Source organism: Leptonotus elevatus, chromosome 20, assembly GCF_054856555.1.
Source record: "Leptonotus elevatus isolate MCC_2025b chromosome 20, RoL_Lele_1.0, whole genome shotgun sequence".
Taxonomy (NCBI): Eukaryota; Metazoa; Chordata; class Actinopteri; order Syngnathiformes; family Syngnathidae; genus Leptonotus; species Leptonotus elevatus.
Genome location: NC_141258.1, coordinates 8,165,269 through 8,181,414, shown reverse-complemented (window position 1 = coordinate 8,181,414; position 16,146 = coordinate 8,165,269). Strand labels below are relative to the sequence as shown.

General features: G+C 42.0%; 3 protein-coding genes across 3 annotated transcripts; 2 read left to right on the top strand and 1 right to left on the bottom strand.

Annotated features, from left to right (window-relative positions):
- The first annotated feature begins 13 nt into the window (after positions 1–13).
- On the top strand, positions 14–4,155 carry tmem106a (transmembrane protein 106A). The gene is made up of 8 exons (XM_086064542.1): positions 14–239; positions 1,084–1,260; positions 1,340–1,403; positions 1,475–1,628; positions 2,819–2,959; positions 3,035–3,078; positions 3,147–3,200; positions 3,273–4,155. Exons 2-8 carry the CDS (start codon positions 1,104–1,106, stop codon positions 3,379–3,381), a joined length of 723 nt encoding a protein of 240 aa, XP_085920668.1. The 5' UTR covers positions 14–239; positions 1,084–1,103; the 3' UTR covers positions 3,382–4,155.
- A 901-nt stretch (positions 4,156–5,056) lies between these two features.
- Positions 5,057–9,197, bottom strand: LOC147156872 (E3 ubiquitin-protein ligase TRIM35-like). The gene is made up of 2 exons (XM_086064407.1): positions 9,113–9,197; positions 5,057–6,906 (listed from the first exon to the last, which is right to left on the bottom strand). Exon 2 carries the CDS (start codon positions 6,855–6,857, stop codon positions 5,472–5,474), a length of 1,386 nt encoding a protein of 461 aa, XP_085920533.1. The 5' UTR covers positions 6,858–6,906; positions 9,113–9,197; the 3' UTR covers positions 5,057–5,471.
- Positions 9,198–9,671: 474 nt separating this feature from the next.
- On the top strand, positions 9,672–14,024 carry arl4d (ADP-ribosylation factor-like 4D). Its single transcript, XM_086065033.1, has 2 exons — positions 9,672–9,888; positions 11,650–14,024. Exon 2 carries the CDS (start codon positions 11,728–11,730, stop codon positions 12,331–12,333), a length of 606 nt encoding a protein of 201 aa, XP_085921159.1. The 5' UTR covers positions 9,672–9,888; positions 11,650–11,727; the 3' UTR covers positions 12,334–14,024.
- The last annotated feature ends 2,122 nt before the right edge of the window (positions 14,025–16,146 follow it).

Sequence of the window (16,146 nt, the reverse complement as noted above, 5' to 3'; positions counted from 1 at the left end):
AGGTGACCTGTCACCTGAAGAAGGCGGAAGTGTTCCTCTCACGTCCAATTTGTTTTCAGCAAAAATGACTGTCAAACACCAAGACGGAGGACACAAAATAAGCGTTTAAACCACGGAGAAGGATAATATCTGAGAATTTAGCTCAAAAGTATTTTTCCCCCCGAAGTTGCAGACCAAGTAGTTTTGAATATCATCGAGGATGACATCTGCCGTTTGAAACGAAAGGCTGCTTATTTAAGGTGAGTAGTTTGACGCCCAGTAAACACATTTCACACCAAAAAAGGTTAGAGTCTAAATGTCTCAAAGGTACCGCCGAGCCTCTCATAAATGTCGTTTGAAGAATTGCATGTTATAGTTCCCATTTTTATTGCAGAACACAGGTGGAAGTGGTGGTGTTAAAAAAAAAAAAAAAAGCCAAGTCACGCAAAGAAATGTATTAGTATTCAGAAATTAAAGTTAAAAACGACAAATGTACAGTATAATAATGTATATAGTATACTATAATTTTTAATGATACAAAATCACGTGCGCAAGCTGCGAACGTTTAACCTAATTAAATGTATACATGGTGAGGTGGCGTCCACAAACGTCAGGAAAAGCACCAACAAATTACAATTTACGATTACAATGACAATTTATTTACGAATCATTTTATCCCGCCGTTAAACGTTGACGCAGGCGCTAATGTTGTATTTAGGACGACATAACGTGTTCAAATAAATTAACAACAACTAGAGCGGGTAATGGCGGAGCGATATTGAGTGTTTCGAAAAGTGACGTCGTTTTGCCACCTGATAAAAGCAGTTCTGACCACTCGGAACCAAGTCCCATTCGTGCCCCCCCCCCCCCTTGTTTTTAATGAAAGTACAGAAATGGAGCATATTTTTCGTAGCAGAATGATTATCATCTTACTTGGAAATGAATGTAAAAATCAGAGTTGAATGTGTCAACACTTTGGACTATGTCACAAATGTGCTTTTATTGGTCCTTTATGACTAACTGTGTGACTGCACAGCACATGAGTGCACCTAACATCACTGTTCAAGCTATATTTAAATAACTATTTTTGTTTGTTTTTGAAAGCGCCGACCCAGCCAAGGGTCATGGTTGCGAGCGAGCGCACGAACGCAAGCGGGGAGTCCAGTCCGGATGGGGAAACCGGCTCGGAGACGGTGAAGACGATGAAACATTTCCCACGTTACGGCTCAATCGTGGGAGATACCTGCCCCACCTGTCGCGGCACTGGACGAATTCCAAGAGGTTTGATTAACATTTTAAATGGTCATGTTATGGAAATTTGTGTATACAATGTATGGATGGTCGTTGTTTTTCTTTTCAGGCCATGAAGACCAGCTGGTTGCCGTGATCCCATGTAACGATAAAAGACTCAAACCCAGACGCACGTAAGAACTATACAACACAGCATGACTGTAATTATATTATTTCCATGGTTGATATTGACCTTCCACTGCAGGAAGCTGTACGTGTGCGTGTCCATGGCGCTCTGTCTCTTCCTCAGCTGTCTCATCCTCTTCTTCCTCTTCCCCCGGAGCGTCACGCTCACCCCCGTGTCCGTGCTGTCCGTCATGGTTTACTTTACGCCGGACGCGGTGCAAATGGAGGTCACGGTGAGCCATGCCCAAAACCGAGATTAATCAACACAATGGGCTGCTTTAATTAAAGCTGCTCAACGCAGAAAATGCGATTTTGAATCGCTACTGCCACCTGTGGCTAAAACATTGAACTGCACACATGGCTCTTCACGTACACAATGGGTACGACGTCGCATCCACGGACGGGGGGTGGGATATTCTAACCCGAATCCAGTCTAAAAACTAGTAGCCATAGGCTTGCAGGAGTACCATTGTTAACAGCTAACGTGTTAATCTACTAATTAGAAGATGTTTCAGTCATAAATAGTCAAATAAAAAGGCTATTGTAAAGATATTTTGTGCAAACTGTTAGAAAAAGCACCTTTAACGTCTACTTTAATGGACTTTGAATACGTGGATGCTGGCCGCCTCACGCCTTCTTGGCTTAAACGAACTAACTTAGTATTGGCGAGCATAGCATTAATGAGGATGAAGCTACTAGTGTAGCATGAGAACAAATTTCGCCCCACTTAGGTGGGTGTGACAATTGGTGGTACTTTAACTATAGTGAGCGTAGCATTAGCGAGGACTAAACTACTAGTGTAGCATTAACAAGCTAAGCATTAGCAAGGACTAAGCTACTAGTATAGCATTAGTGAGCACGAAGTTACAAGCGTAGCATTAGTGAGGACGAGGCTACTAGCGTAGCATTAGCGAGCTTACCATTAGTGGGGATGAAGTTACAAGTGTAGCATTAGCGAGCTTAGCATTAGTGGGGATGAAGTTACAAGTGTAGCATTAGCGAGCTTAGCATTAGTGAGGACAAAGCCACAACAAGCTAGTACACTTGACGCGGATGGATTTAAAATTGGATAATATGGCTTAGTAAATGTATAAAGATAAAGTGCACTCCAATTACCATTTTATATATATATATATATAAACAAAAGGGACTGATATATAAAACCAAATTGTAAAACATGTTCTTATTTTTAGAAAACTCATGCAAGAAAATTCCAGTGGAAGTTTGCCTTGTGCTGTATTGCGTTCACATGACAGACTCCCGTAAAAGTGGACACATTTAAAAGGGTTGGAAGAAGGGCAAAGTTCCCCTGTAAGACTTTTCCATGACAACGTGTATTTTCCCCCCCCCATGTATGTTAAGTGATTCTGTATTTGTTTGTGAGCTTGTTTTTAGTGTTTATTTTTCTCCTCCTGCCCTCCAGAATCTCATCACAGTCATCAATGACAACTTTGTTCCGGTCCAAATCATGGAGCTGAACGTCCAGGGTCTGATATCTCGTGTGGTGGTGGGCAAAACCAAGTTGTCCAACATGTCGGCCATCCCATCACGCTCGGACAAATCGGTGAATTAAAAAAAAATCCTGTTAAAATGTGATTTCAATTTCTTTTTTTTTAACTCTTTTCTTTCACATTGACAGTACACATATCAAATTGAGCTGCCCATTACCGATAAAGGCCTCAGGTGAGCAGACAAAAAAAGATCTCGTGGTTTAACGTGGAGGCGATGTAACGCAGTCAAATGTCTTCCAGCAACTACTGCCAGTCCAGCGTCATAAAGATCCACACCTTATTCCTGGAGCTGCAGTAAGTTTTAAGGCCACAGGGGGGCGCCGGTATTTCATCGAATAAACTCCTGCCACCTGTTTTGTGTCCCAGGATGACGATGAACATCTCCTACTTGTCCCATACGGAGCAGCTGTCCCTGGAGACTTTTGAGTACATCGACTGCGGCACCAACTCCACCATGCCGCACCCTGTCAGATGAGATCACACAAGTACACGTGTGTGTGTGTGTGTGTGTGTGTGTGTGTGGCTTGAAAGTTCTCTCGAGCTCGGTACACTCAGACCAAAAATAGTCAAGCCAATTTTGATAATTTTTTTCTTTCTGGTGAAAGTAAGCATATTCTTTCGGGGTAACGAGAGATTTTTCTGCTCAAAATGTTCGCCAACAATCGTAAGTGTTTTATTATTTACGATAGCAAATCGTCATTGGGCACAACCACAGGCTCCGTGACTGTGACGTGAAATGTGACGTTAGCCAATCGAGAGGCTTGCTGAAGCTGCGACAAGATAAGCAAACACTTAGCCTAGCTTCTTCGATTGCTTTTCTTACAACTACTCTTGTATTTCGCAGCGGTCTGAATGGGAGAACCCAGGAGGTATTGTTGTGTGTTGTGTTCATCATCTCCTGCACACAATACACTACAAGAGTAGTAAGAAAAAATTGATACTTTTTTTTTCATGTCATTTTGAAAATCGGTTGTGTGCCTTGCTGTGACCAAAAAAGCACCTTTGTGACACTTAAATGGGAGATTAATGAGACAAACTGAGCTGTTGCACTTTAAGTTTTAAGATTTCATGAAGGGAATAAGAAAAAAGGAAAAAAAAAATCCAGGTTTGAAATGAAATGTTCAGTATTTAGATGACTCGTTTGTAATATGACGGTATTCACGATAATCATCTTGATGCATTCATGTGTCACATTGTTCATTCTGTTGTTTTATGAACTGATTAAATATTCCGATATTTGTCACACTCACGCACTGACTTGGAATTGTTTTACAAACACACAAAACTTTTAAATTTGCGCCTGTTATTTAACAGCTTTTGATTTTGTGACTATTTATCAGAAAAATAGACTTGCGATATTTATTTGCAGCCAAGAAGTAAGTCAACATGAGTTGGAATCATTTTCACATTTTCCATCTTACACAAGCGCTAATTGGAGAGTGAGTCACTCTGAACATTGCCTAAGATTTCCACTGAAGTCAACACAACAGGACGAAAGTCTACGAGACCAAACGAGCCACGTAGTTTAATAGGTTCATAGCCTACCGGGAGAAAAAAATGGCTTAAAAAAAACTACAGTACTTAAAATTTGTTCAGTGTAACATCATAGGCGTCACGCTGTCGCCATCTCCTGGTCACTATGAAAAGTGCCGTCAGTGACAACTTCCGGGAATCCACCTATCCGTTTCAACAAATAACGAGTCGTTTAGCTATTTTTTTACATTTTGTTTCCAAACGTAATATTCAATAACCAAAAGAGACACGAGTCTTTGAGGTACATATTAATTTTGGCAACAGCTTCTCCGAGGTGGAGCAAACCACTCGGGAGATTTGGGAGGGGTGTGCAATATTTTATCGTCTAACGATTACGTTTCAAGTTCAACAAGTACAAGTTGCGTGTATACATACACATTAAAGGTTTTGTTTTTACAATGAATACACAATTAAAACATTAAATTAGTCTCAAATTTAAGTGGTGCTGTAATTCAATTCATTTCTAGGTGCTTGAGTTCCCCTCAAATGGGCTTTGAGACTTGTGTGTTGACTTTCGTTTTCGTTTTTAACCACTTGTGGAATTGGTTTGCCAAATCTACATTGTAATATCGACATCGCACATACATATTTAAAGCCAGTGTGACCACTTACACAACTTTGGAGAAGAATGTCAATATTTTATTAGACCAGTCTGTGGGCAACAATTGACAAGTGACAGGCAGCAGACAACTGCAGAGGCTAATGTTAGCCACCTGCTCCACGCACCACAAATCAGCATTCGCCAGTTCTCCCGGGTGGAATAAAGCACCCAAATGCACCTTGGTTCACAAGCCATACACAAACAGAAATAACGGAATACGAATTCCGTTGAAAATTTTAATAACTGAATACTTAACACGTAAGTAGGCTATGTGTTCCGTTTTGGGGATGCTAACAACTTTGGATGGGAAGTGTGCCACCTAGTGGTGACTATTGCACACATCTGTTTGTTCAAATTGTAGTCAAAAGATTTTTGCGATTCCACTTTTTTCTTACATGGTGGTCCCATTTCTTAAAAGTATCTCCAGAACATCATCTTTGACTTTGAATCGTAACTCGCGGTGGAAGATGAATTATTTTCAGAGGACTTTCCCCCTTTGTGGATAACAGAGGAAACATTTTTTTTTTACATGACAAACGTGGCCAGTGCGAAGGTTGCTTTTTGCCCAATTCAATGTTTGTCAGAGATTCAAAGAATGAAATTGATCCTTTGTCGGTGTCCACATGAACACGGACCCTCTGCAGTTTCACTGGCGGCTTCCACGATCCAAATGGCTGGTCAAACTTGATGTATTTATCATCGCAAAATGCAATTCCCCAAGTGCACATGCTAATTGGCCAACAAAGGTCCCCCCAGACCACCCCCACTTCCCAGTCAGTGTTGTCCCCCACCTCCACATCCCAGATGTGTGTTCCTGGGGTCAAAGCGGAACCAAGCACGGCGTTACAGCGATACCGCTCTGGATTCTTCGGATAATCCGGTCTGACTTGAGAACTCACACTGGTCAGATCTTCGGACAGACTGACTTCTGGACCAGCCGTGTTTGGGTCAAAAATCACGGGACTGTAGGTGACAATCTCCTTCATTTTTTCCCACACGGTGAACTTGAGGTTGCCCACATGTTTGACTTCGTCCAGGAGAGCTCCCGAGGGCATCTCGTGTTTTTCCGGCAGCTCTTGGATTTTGGTCATTGCAGTCTGGAAGTTCTTCACGAGGGAGACGTGGTCAGACATTTGCGACTCTTCTGCGGTTCGGATCTTGTCTAAGAGAGCGGTTATGTTTCCGTTGAGAGCCTCAATCTTCTTCTTCATCATCAGACTCTTCTTCTGCTCTTCTTCCATCACAGCAGACAATCTGGCCTTCTCCTCAACCTGCAGGAAGTAATGAAGCGCCTCAAAATCCTTCTTGATCTTGCGTTCAACCTGGTCCCTCTGGACCTTGATGTACTCCGATTGTTCGAAGCAGTTGTCTCTAATTTTGGTATAATATTCCAGTGTTTGTGTCACTTTCTGCAGGCCTCCCTGGAGTTTCTCTTTGTGATCGTTTGCAACTTGATCAAGGAGACGGAACTCGTGGCCGGCGTGTATGACTGCATCTTTGCAGATGTGGCACACGGGCTCCTGGTGGTCCAAGCAGAAAAAAACCAGTTTGTTCCTGTGCAAGCTGCAGACGGGCCCTAATTCCAAGGGGGGTTCTAAGTAGGCCTCACACACATTCTTCAGTGCCAAGTTTGAAGGTATGGTTAGCTTCAATCTACACTTTTTCCTACAAACTGGACACAATCTTTCTCTTTTATCCACCCACCACCCCTGCACACACGTGCGACAGACACTGTGTGTACACGGCAGCATGACAGGATCTTTGAAGATCTCCAAGCAGACCGGACATATGAGATTGTGCTCAAATCGGTGTTCCATGGTCCTTGAGAAATCTCAGTGACAAGCTTCACTCTTTGGTGGCGGTTATCTGTGATCACACAAAGACAGTTTATTATTGTTGCGCTTCCTGATGATAACGCTAGGCGGCAGTGTTACTATGCGTATCGAGAGAGAGTCTGGCCATCGAAAAACACGGACACTTGTTACCCTCGGCGAAAGGGCGGAGCGTGGTGTACAGTTTCTTTAATATTTTCCTCGTTTTATTTTTGTAACCTTTGATGTATTTGACAATGCGATAATATAAGGAATACACTGCATGTATGATACAGGCATGTAAATGTGAGGGTTTGTTGGTGGATGAGAAAGCGAGATAGAGTTTTTTCTGGATCAACGCTGTTTACTAGTCACGCACGCAACTTCAGCGGCAACACTTCCTGACAACTCGTCAGCTGACCAACACTAACCAATCAGGAGCTAGCAAACTTTAAGTAAATGCATTTTGTGTTAAGGAGAAAATTGTATTCTAGAAAGTTGTAATTACTAACGCCAACCAGCAAAGGGCAGCGTTTGCTATTTTGGGTACATGGCCTAGGAGGGGAGCTTCGCATTCTAAAGCGAAGAAGAGACAGCAACGTCATCCGTGTATGGGACGCTTTGTGAACGCGGTGCATTAAAAAGCATATTTTGTGTTTTTCGAAAACCCAAAATAAAAATCCATAAAAATTAAATGTGTAGCGCCAAACTGCATTCTGCATCCCGCTACACATGTACAATATTTAGAACTTTTATTTACAACACAAAATCCACAGTAACTCATTTACTTACATGTGCCTTGTTTTATCAAGAGTTTAAAATCAATAATAAATTTAAGTCCATTCACCTTGTACAGGCTTATAATTAAAATCAATTATATATTGTTTTCAATGATGACTCTTGATAAAAGATCGAAGGCTGCATTGTGCAGTTTCACCTACTTTAAACATCGACAATGTGTTTTCTTTAACATAAGATGTCACCACAGAGACACCAAAAATGAGAGGCTTCGATTTATTTGTTGTTTTTGTCGTTTTACCTTACAGTATAAGCAACAACAAAAAAAGCCTTCAACACCCATGATGCCACATTCAGGAAGTGCAGTCACTCTTATTAGTGGGAATTTCAAAGAACAAAGAGGTAAGCACCAACTTCCTGTCTGCCTTTACAAGTTTTATGATGTTAACCTGTCTGTCCTATTCTTAACTTTTTACCCTGCTGAATTGTGAAAAAAGCAAGCAAGGTTGTGAAATAATTGCAAACATGTTTGATATGCACTGTATGTAGTGCTCGCTAGCTAAAGATGGCTGCCTCACAGAACTATGGGGAATTTGCTTTAACATTTTCAATACTGTGAGGTTCCAGTGTTCCACACTCAATTCCTTCATACACTTTGTTGTTTGAAGCGGTTACAGATGAAAAAAAGAGCAATTCAAAGCCTCCTTTCAACTGTGGATCAGAGATATCATGATCACAGCACGCGTGCATGATGTCACTCACATTTGCTACAACCACAAGCTGTTTGAAAGTAATCAAGTAATACACGTTCCTGAAGATTAAACATGTCAGAACTGATATAATTATAAAAACACGCAAAAAAAATAATACAAAAATATATATATATATTACCCCCCATAAAAAGTTAGTGCATTGAAAAGTCACCAAATAGCCAAGAATGAACAACCCAAATGTGGCATGGTTATTTTGCAATGGGGTGGGACAGCATATTAAATATTTTTAGCATATTTAATAAAGTGCCCCTAGTGTCCATTCGAAAGTACAAATGAATATTGTACATTGCCTTACTGCATGAGAACTACTATAAAAAAATAATTCATTTAACTTAAAAGTGCCTTTCAAGACCTTCAAGGACGCTGTACTACAGTTAAAAACAAAATTTAAAACAATTTTTTTACAGATTAGATAGAATAATAATAAAAAATCTAAAAAATAAAGAAGCAGTGTAGTTTAAGGCGTGTAGGCAATCTTGAAGAGGTGGGTTTTGAGTTTGGATTTGAAAATGGTCAAGGGGGGTCAATTGCGGAGATCAGGTTAATTTAGTTCATTAATTAAAATGCAACACGCAAACAAGTTTTACAAAAAATACTAAAGAACATTGCCTTTCTTAAAACACTATAAAAAGATACTTTGTAAATTAGAAGGTCATACATTACTAACGCATATTTCGTTGTTTACTTATTTATTTATGTATTTATTTGGTTGTTTGTTAATCAATTAACCTTAAAAAATAGACCACTCACCAAACTGGAGAAAAACTCGTCAAAACCACACAAACACAACTGGCTTAGTGTCGGAAGTTACACAAAGTGAAGTACACAGTCACACACGTTGCAAAGACCATTTGGGGGTTGGGTGGGGCGTGGGCGGGCAGGGGGGAGGTGCTTTGTGTGGACTGGCCCGATTATGTGAGCGCCACGGTTCATTTTAAATAAATAAACCAAAATACTTATATATATTTAAAGTATGACTTTATAGGCAAGACGATCACTGAACAAAGTCAGGCTTCAAGTTCATCTTGTTGTGCGCAATAGTCACCACTAGATGTCGCCAACCATCCATCCAAAAATAACTGAACTCCTGTGTAATCAAATACCGACCATCATATGAAATAAATACATTTGCGATGAAAGATGTGTGTAGTTTCAGATTGCAATCAATGACAAACTCAACAATTGTGTCCGACAAGGTACATTCAAGTGTCCAAATGACGCATTTAAACGAGATAAATGCCGGAAAAGACGCCACAAGGCGCACATTCGTGAGTGCTCTGATTGGTCGTGACTCGTGACGTCACCAGGGCTCTCGAGTGTAGTGTGTTCGTGGCTGCTGTGGCCGAGAAGTGAGCGCCTCAATACTGCTGGTGGTCCACCGCGGGAGGGAAAACCAGGCGTGTTTTGGTGACAAAGTGCAACATGGATGCGTTTAAAGACATTTTTGCCTTTCTGCACCTCTACAAGTCACACTTCTGCCTCGCGATGCGTTCACGGGCTTGAAGAAGACCGAGACCTCATTCAAGGTACGTACGGCACTCTTGATGTCCATTGCACGCATTAGTTCATGTTTAATGCGATATGTCAGTCCTTCTTTGCATATTTATTTGCATTAATTTAGTTGTAAACATTAAGACCGATAAATATGCATTTAAAACACGAATAGACGTTTACTTCAGAATGCAGTTTGTGCAGTGTAGTTTTTGAATAAGTGAGTGTAAACAAGCAGTAGAGATCTTTTGATGGGAATCAGAATGTCAACAACCGGATTAAAGCATCATCGCCATCTGCATGCATGGATGCATTCAATCCAGTGCTGCTTGACATGAACCGTGAGGTTGAACAGCCTTTTAAAAGGATTAGCTACGGTAAACGAGACACTGAACGCCTCAATTAACTTGCTTTTGTTTCTTATGCAGTGTTTCCCATCCTTATTTGAACCAAGGCATAGATGTCGGCATACCACTTATTGTAACTGAAACGTTACAAAAAGTGTCTTCTGACAAAATGTAGAAGAGCATATGTTGCTAGCATAGATGAATATTTCTAGTACTAATTTGTAAATTTGTGTTTTGTTTTGTGTGCCCAAAAATGAGCACAGAAATGCACTGTACGAGGGAGGTGAGAAAAAATAAAAGCGACAGTCATGCAGTCAAGCTTTTTATTGAATAAGTCAAAACGCAAATAAAAAATTCAAACACTCAGATGGACAACCCAGCAGAAATTGGATGTCGCAAGAAGAAAAAAAGGCCAGCACACACTTGACTGGATGAATCAGTGTTAGCCTCATTCACTGCCAATGACGCCTATAAACGTCAAAAATTAATTTGAGCTATTTCTATTAGTTTAACTTTCCCCCCACTTTTGTTAACAAGAGTATGAAAACCTAGACATTTAAAAAAAAAAAATTTTTTTTTTGCAAAAAAGAAAAGATTGTTAAAAATTAGGGGTGGCAGGCGATTACAATTTGTAATTGTAATTAATCGCATGACTTTAATAGTTAACTCACGATTAATCACAAATTGTATATCTGTTCTAAATGTACATTACATTTTTTCTATGTTTTCATACTCTTGTTAACAAAAGTGGAAAAAAAAAAGTTAAACTAATAGAAATACTTCAAATGAATTTTTGACGTCTATAGCCGTCAATGGCAGCGAATGAGTTAAGCTTCATACCAGCGGCAGCGGGACCGCAACTGATCCCCCGACGATCAATACGTTTTAGCATTTTTTGTCGTCTGTTGCCACCAACATCAACAGAACTTCATACAGAAATCATGTTCAATCACTAAATAAGGACGTGAAAAAAAAAGAATGACATTGTACAATGTGGCACCTGCTCCAAGCATTAGCGGCTAGTAGCTAGCATCTAGCCGCTAGGCTAGCGCCCCATACAGGTTCGCAGTTTCCGTCGACATCTTTTAAAAGGCAGTCGTCAACAGTTTAGTTCCTTGAGCAATTTTGAACAAAAAGGCTTACTCAAATGTGCTTACAGCAAAATTGCTGCTGCGGTTCTGACGTCACTTTGCGAGAAGAAAATTCCGTTTATGCTATGCACAGTTATTTTCTCTGTTTGAACTGTTTTGTAACTAAGCACATTTATTATATTAGTGTCAGTAGGATATCCGAATACTGCACCAAAATATTCGTATTTAGGTTCATCAATTGTACGTAAATGATTATTTTTGGACTAATCTGAGGACTAGATGGGAATTCACTGTCATACCTGTTTTAAGTGTTTGTTTATGGACCTTTTAAGCACTTTCCATTCTTTGTTTTGATAAGGTGAGCGATCCCGCCTGACATGCAGACCTTGTAAAAAAAAGCTCCAGAGGATCAAACCAGGCATCCTCACGTGGAATCATGGGTAACCACCTGAGTGACTTGGCGCCCCCCAGCTCCTTCCTGCCCGGCTTCAAGTGCCCACATGTTGTAGTGATCGGTCTGGACTCCGCCGGGAAGACCTCTCTGCTCTATCGCCTCAAGCTGAAGGAGTTTGTGGAGACCATCCCCACCAAAGGCTTCAACACGGAGAAGGTGAAGGTGACGGTGGGCGGCTCGCGGGCCGTCACCTTCCACGTGTGGGACGTGGGCGGCCAGGAGAAGCTGCGGCCGCTGTGGAAGTCGTACACGCGGCGCACCGACGGCCTGGTGTTCGTGGTGGACGCCTCCGAAGCCGAGCGCATGGAGGAGGCCAAGGTGGAGCTCCACAAGATCAGCCGCAGCTCGGAGAACCAGGGCGTGCCCGTGCTGATCCTGGCCAACAAGCAGGACCTGGACACGGCGCTGCCCGTGAGCCAGGTGGAGAAGCTGCTGGGCGTGCAGGAACTGAGCGCCGGGACGCTGCGCCACGTGCACAGCTGCAGCGCCGTGGACGGCCGCGGCGTGCAGCAGGGCCTGGAGAAACTCTACGACATGATCCTCAGGAGGAGGAAGATGGTCAAGCGCAGCAGGGGCAGGAAGAGATGAAGAGGAGGGATGAGGAAGAACATGATCGGCAAAAAGCACAGTTCCACTACGCATTGTAGAAGATGAGTTACAGTGACTCATTCACTGCCATTGACGGCTATAGACGTCAAAAATTCATTTGAACTATTTCTATTAGCTTCACATTTGTTTGCCACTTTTGTTAACAAGAGTATGAAAACCTAGAAAAAATTTATTGTACATTTAGAACAGATATCAAATTTGTGATTACTCTTGAGTTAACTAGTGAATTCATGTGATTAATTACAATTAAACATTTTAATCACAAAAAAAAGAAAAAATATATAAAAAAATTCTGGCCGTCAGACATTATTTTTTTATTGTAATTAATCGTATGACTTCAATAGTTAACTCACGATTAATCACAATTTTTATATCTGTTCTAAATGTAATTTTTTTCCCTAGGTTTTCATACACAGTGGGAAAAAATGTGAAACTAATAGCAATAGTTCAAATGAATTTTTGACGTCTATAGCCGTCAATGGCTGTGAATGAGTTAATAGCGACCGCATCTGCCCTGCTGCGAATAGTGGAAAAAAATAAGCTAGTAATTGACGTCACCCTATATCATTTGGGGGTGGGGAGTTGTTCTATTTGTAGTTTAAACCAATGCTTCTCAAACCTTTTACGTCACCTAAAAAACACTTAGATCTCCAAGTACATCTTTAATACCATTAGTCTTCCCTAGCTACCTTTACTCCAGTAATGTTTTACAAAACTAATAATGCTCAGTTGTGATTTGATTTGACACTGGTTACCAGGTTTTGACTGGCACAAAAAAATCGGGCCTGGCATTTTGACTTATGCCCACCGGCCCGTCCCGGCCCATACCAGTCGAACACATTGTTCTGCTATTGATATTTTGACTGATGTTGGTTCAGTTTGCTGTCTATATTCAAAATGCATTAATGGACGAGCCCCTCTAAATTGCGGGCCAGTCTCTTGGGGTCAAATGGGAGGACAAAAAACTGAAAAGCACTGCAATCACCCCCAAAACACGCCGGCCCACCGGACATCTGCCCGTCTGCCAGATGGCCAGTCCGGGCCTGCCGATAACAATTGAAGTCGTTTATAATACTTTGGTTAACCTTACGACGAACTTACAGACGAGCAGTGTTGCCGACTTTGTTGCTAAATCTGGTGACAACCTTCTTCCTCTCTCCTGAAGCGTCCATTACTATTACATGTTTATTGCCGATTATGCAAATTAGGCAATGGCATCATTTAGCGACTTCTAGCTATTTTTAGGACAGCCAAAACCTACTTTCCTTACTGGGGAGTTGGCAACACTGCATTAAGAGCACATGGAATAAATGCAAACATATTTTCAATCTGCCCAACCAAACAAACCCATTCCCGAACCGCAATAAGTGATAAGCTAACTTAAAAACAAAACAAAAAAACCTCACCTATTTTGATAATCTCGTGAATATTTTCTAATCTTGCCTTGTGAACTTTGTGACATTTTTATAGACCTCGCCAATCGATTCATGGAGAACCGGATTCCATTTGAGAGTTTTTAACGACCCCCCCCCCCCCCCCCCCACTGCACCCTTTGCTGTGTTTCTTCCGCAACGTACTAAAGCTTGTTTAAAACATTTTGACGAACAGACTATAGAACCTGTATGTTTTTGTAACATTGGCGAATGAATAAATCAGAGCACCACACTTCAGACATTGTCGTCTTTTGTGGGAAGTGATTTGTGGGCAATTGGGAAAAACCATCCTGATCCCAATCATCCATTCGAGGACCCGGAAAGCGTTCACATCTTTCAGGATGGCGCCCCCTTCACCCTGCTGCTATTGTTAGCACGCCGCTCTACCAAGTGGGTCCGTTTTGTTCTGTAAGTGCATCAGCACGTGTGAAAAGTCGATCCTATGATCAATACGGCAATCTTTGAGCGCCATCCAACACAGCTGGAATAACAGTCACCACTTTCTTGCCATGTCGCCATCGAGCCTGTGACCTATATTTAAAAGTAAAGACAAATCCAAATCCACTTGTTTTGCCACAAATCCTATACATAAAGTTGCCACTCGAGCACATTACGCAACCTAAGCTTAATACCAGTAGTGTATTGTTGATCCTTGTGTGTGTGTGTGTGTTTGTCTTTGTATAGCATGAATAGTGTGGAATGACTTTGGATTCGTCCTTCGGAATTTTGCATGCGGACCTCCACGTCCAAGCGACCTGCACCCCGCAAGCTCATTAAAAACCCCAAAAGTTTCTCAAGGATGTCTTTAGCGCAATCGTCGCCACGCAGCATCTGGCATGCTGACTTCATTAGCATTGTAATGTAGCAGCAGCAGCAGCAGACCAGAGACACTGTTGTGGAGCTGTCAAGTCAGCCCAGAGCACACACTGCGCGACTCGGACTTCTTTCTAGGAAGTCTGAATGTACATACTATTTAGTGAACCTATCTTCAAGCGATCCATATTTCTGTTGACTTTAAACGTGAATAGGATCTGCTCTTAGACTGACGAGCGACCAATCTCGGCCAAAGTCACCTGGGATAGTCTCTCATGATGATAATGAGGATAAGTACTAAAAAAAAAAAAAATGGATGGATGTGGTGTAACCTACAGAAAGTTGTACCGACCTCACACTGAGGATGTGACTGACTGACTTCCCGCATCGCAATCACGGTTTTCCCTCCCCCCCCCTGCGGAGACAAACTGGGAAGGGGAGCTGCGTGATCATTGTCTCCTTCGCACAGTCTTTGCCTCGCTTTGCATATTTTATTTTTCAAGCTCCCCGTTGTCTCCTACCTCGCTCTCTTGACAAGATCCACAGCAGGCGGGCAAGGGGGAGGCTGCAGGGTGGTCGAGGTTACAGAAACGTCCCTCGGGCTCATCTCTGGGCTTTAAAACCAAATGATGTCAGGTTCTCAGCCACAAACTTTTATCCCACCACTCATAAAGACGTTTGTCTTGTTCATTCACTCGGAAGGTTCAGGACGTCTTCCAAACTACCGCGGAGCGCATTCAACGCGTCACTCCCAAGATGCCTAGAGATGAAGTCTTTGGAAAGACCTTGGTACTCATTGTGGTCTGGTTCTCTACCACAATTTTTTTTTTTTTACAGGGAGCGAGTTACCCGCTGTAAGACCTTGGACAATATGTGGCCTGGTTCTTCATCACAAAACATTAGTTATCTGCCATATTTCAAATACAAAGCTCTCGGTCCTCCTGCAGGTCTCCAACACAGTTGATTCCAATCAACAGGATCGCTATCGGGCTTACTCAGAGCTTGCTGATCATATGATCAGCTGTGTTGGAGAAGGGAAACTTCCAAAAACCTGCAGGACTCTGGCCGTCGAGGACCGAGTTTGCCCACCACTGGCCTATAGACACTCGGACAATTACTAAGTGCAAAGGAAGGGCCCATATTGGAAGTCTTTGAAAAGACATATTCCATATTTCATCAAAAGTATCCTTGGTTGTGAACGGAGCGCATTTAAACCTCCGCCTCTCTTGAACCCATACTATTAAATTGTGTATAAAAGATTGCAAGAAGACATTTTGTTGTCATCCAGATCAAACCTTTGATTTAACACAGGGTGTCCCTTTTAGGCCACGTTCCGTAAAAAAACGGGCCTTGTAGCTTTTGGCTGCATGATGAAAAACAGACCTCAGCACCTCTGAACGCCCCCAAACAGGCCTGAGACATCATTTTCTATCGCCCTGGCAACCTTACTTCATCAGTCCCCGAAGGGTGATGAAGGGGTCAGATTGCTTTTTGTGGCAGCATGTCCGATCCGGCGGAGGTTACCAAGGGGGCAGGGAGATTATAA

Bases quoted from the DNA above. Each gene is read 5' to 3' on its own strand.
- tmem106a (XM_086064542.1), top strand. From the start codon at position 1,104: ATGGTTGCGAGCGAGCGCACGAACGCAAGCGGGGAGTCCAGTCCGGAT. The intron at 1,261-1,339 runs GTTTGATTAACA...TTTTCTTTTCAG, and splicing joins CACTGGACGAATTCCAAGAG to GCCATGAAGACCAGCTGGTT. The intron at 2,960-3,034 runs GTGAATTAAAAA...TCACATTGACAG, and splicing joins CATCACGCTCGGACAAATCG to TACACATATCAAATTGAGCT.
- LOC147156872 (XM_086064407.1), bottom strand. From the start codon at position 6,857: ATGGAACACCGATTTGAGCACAATCTCATATGTCCGGTCTGCTTGGAG.
- arl4d (XM_086065033.1), top strand. From the start codon at position 11,728: ATGGGTAACCACCTGAGTGACTTGGCGCCCCCCAGCTCCTTCCTGCCC.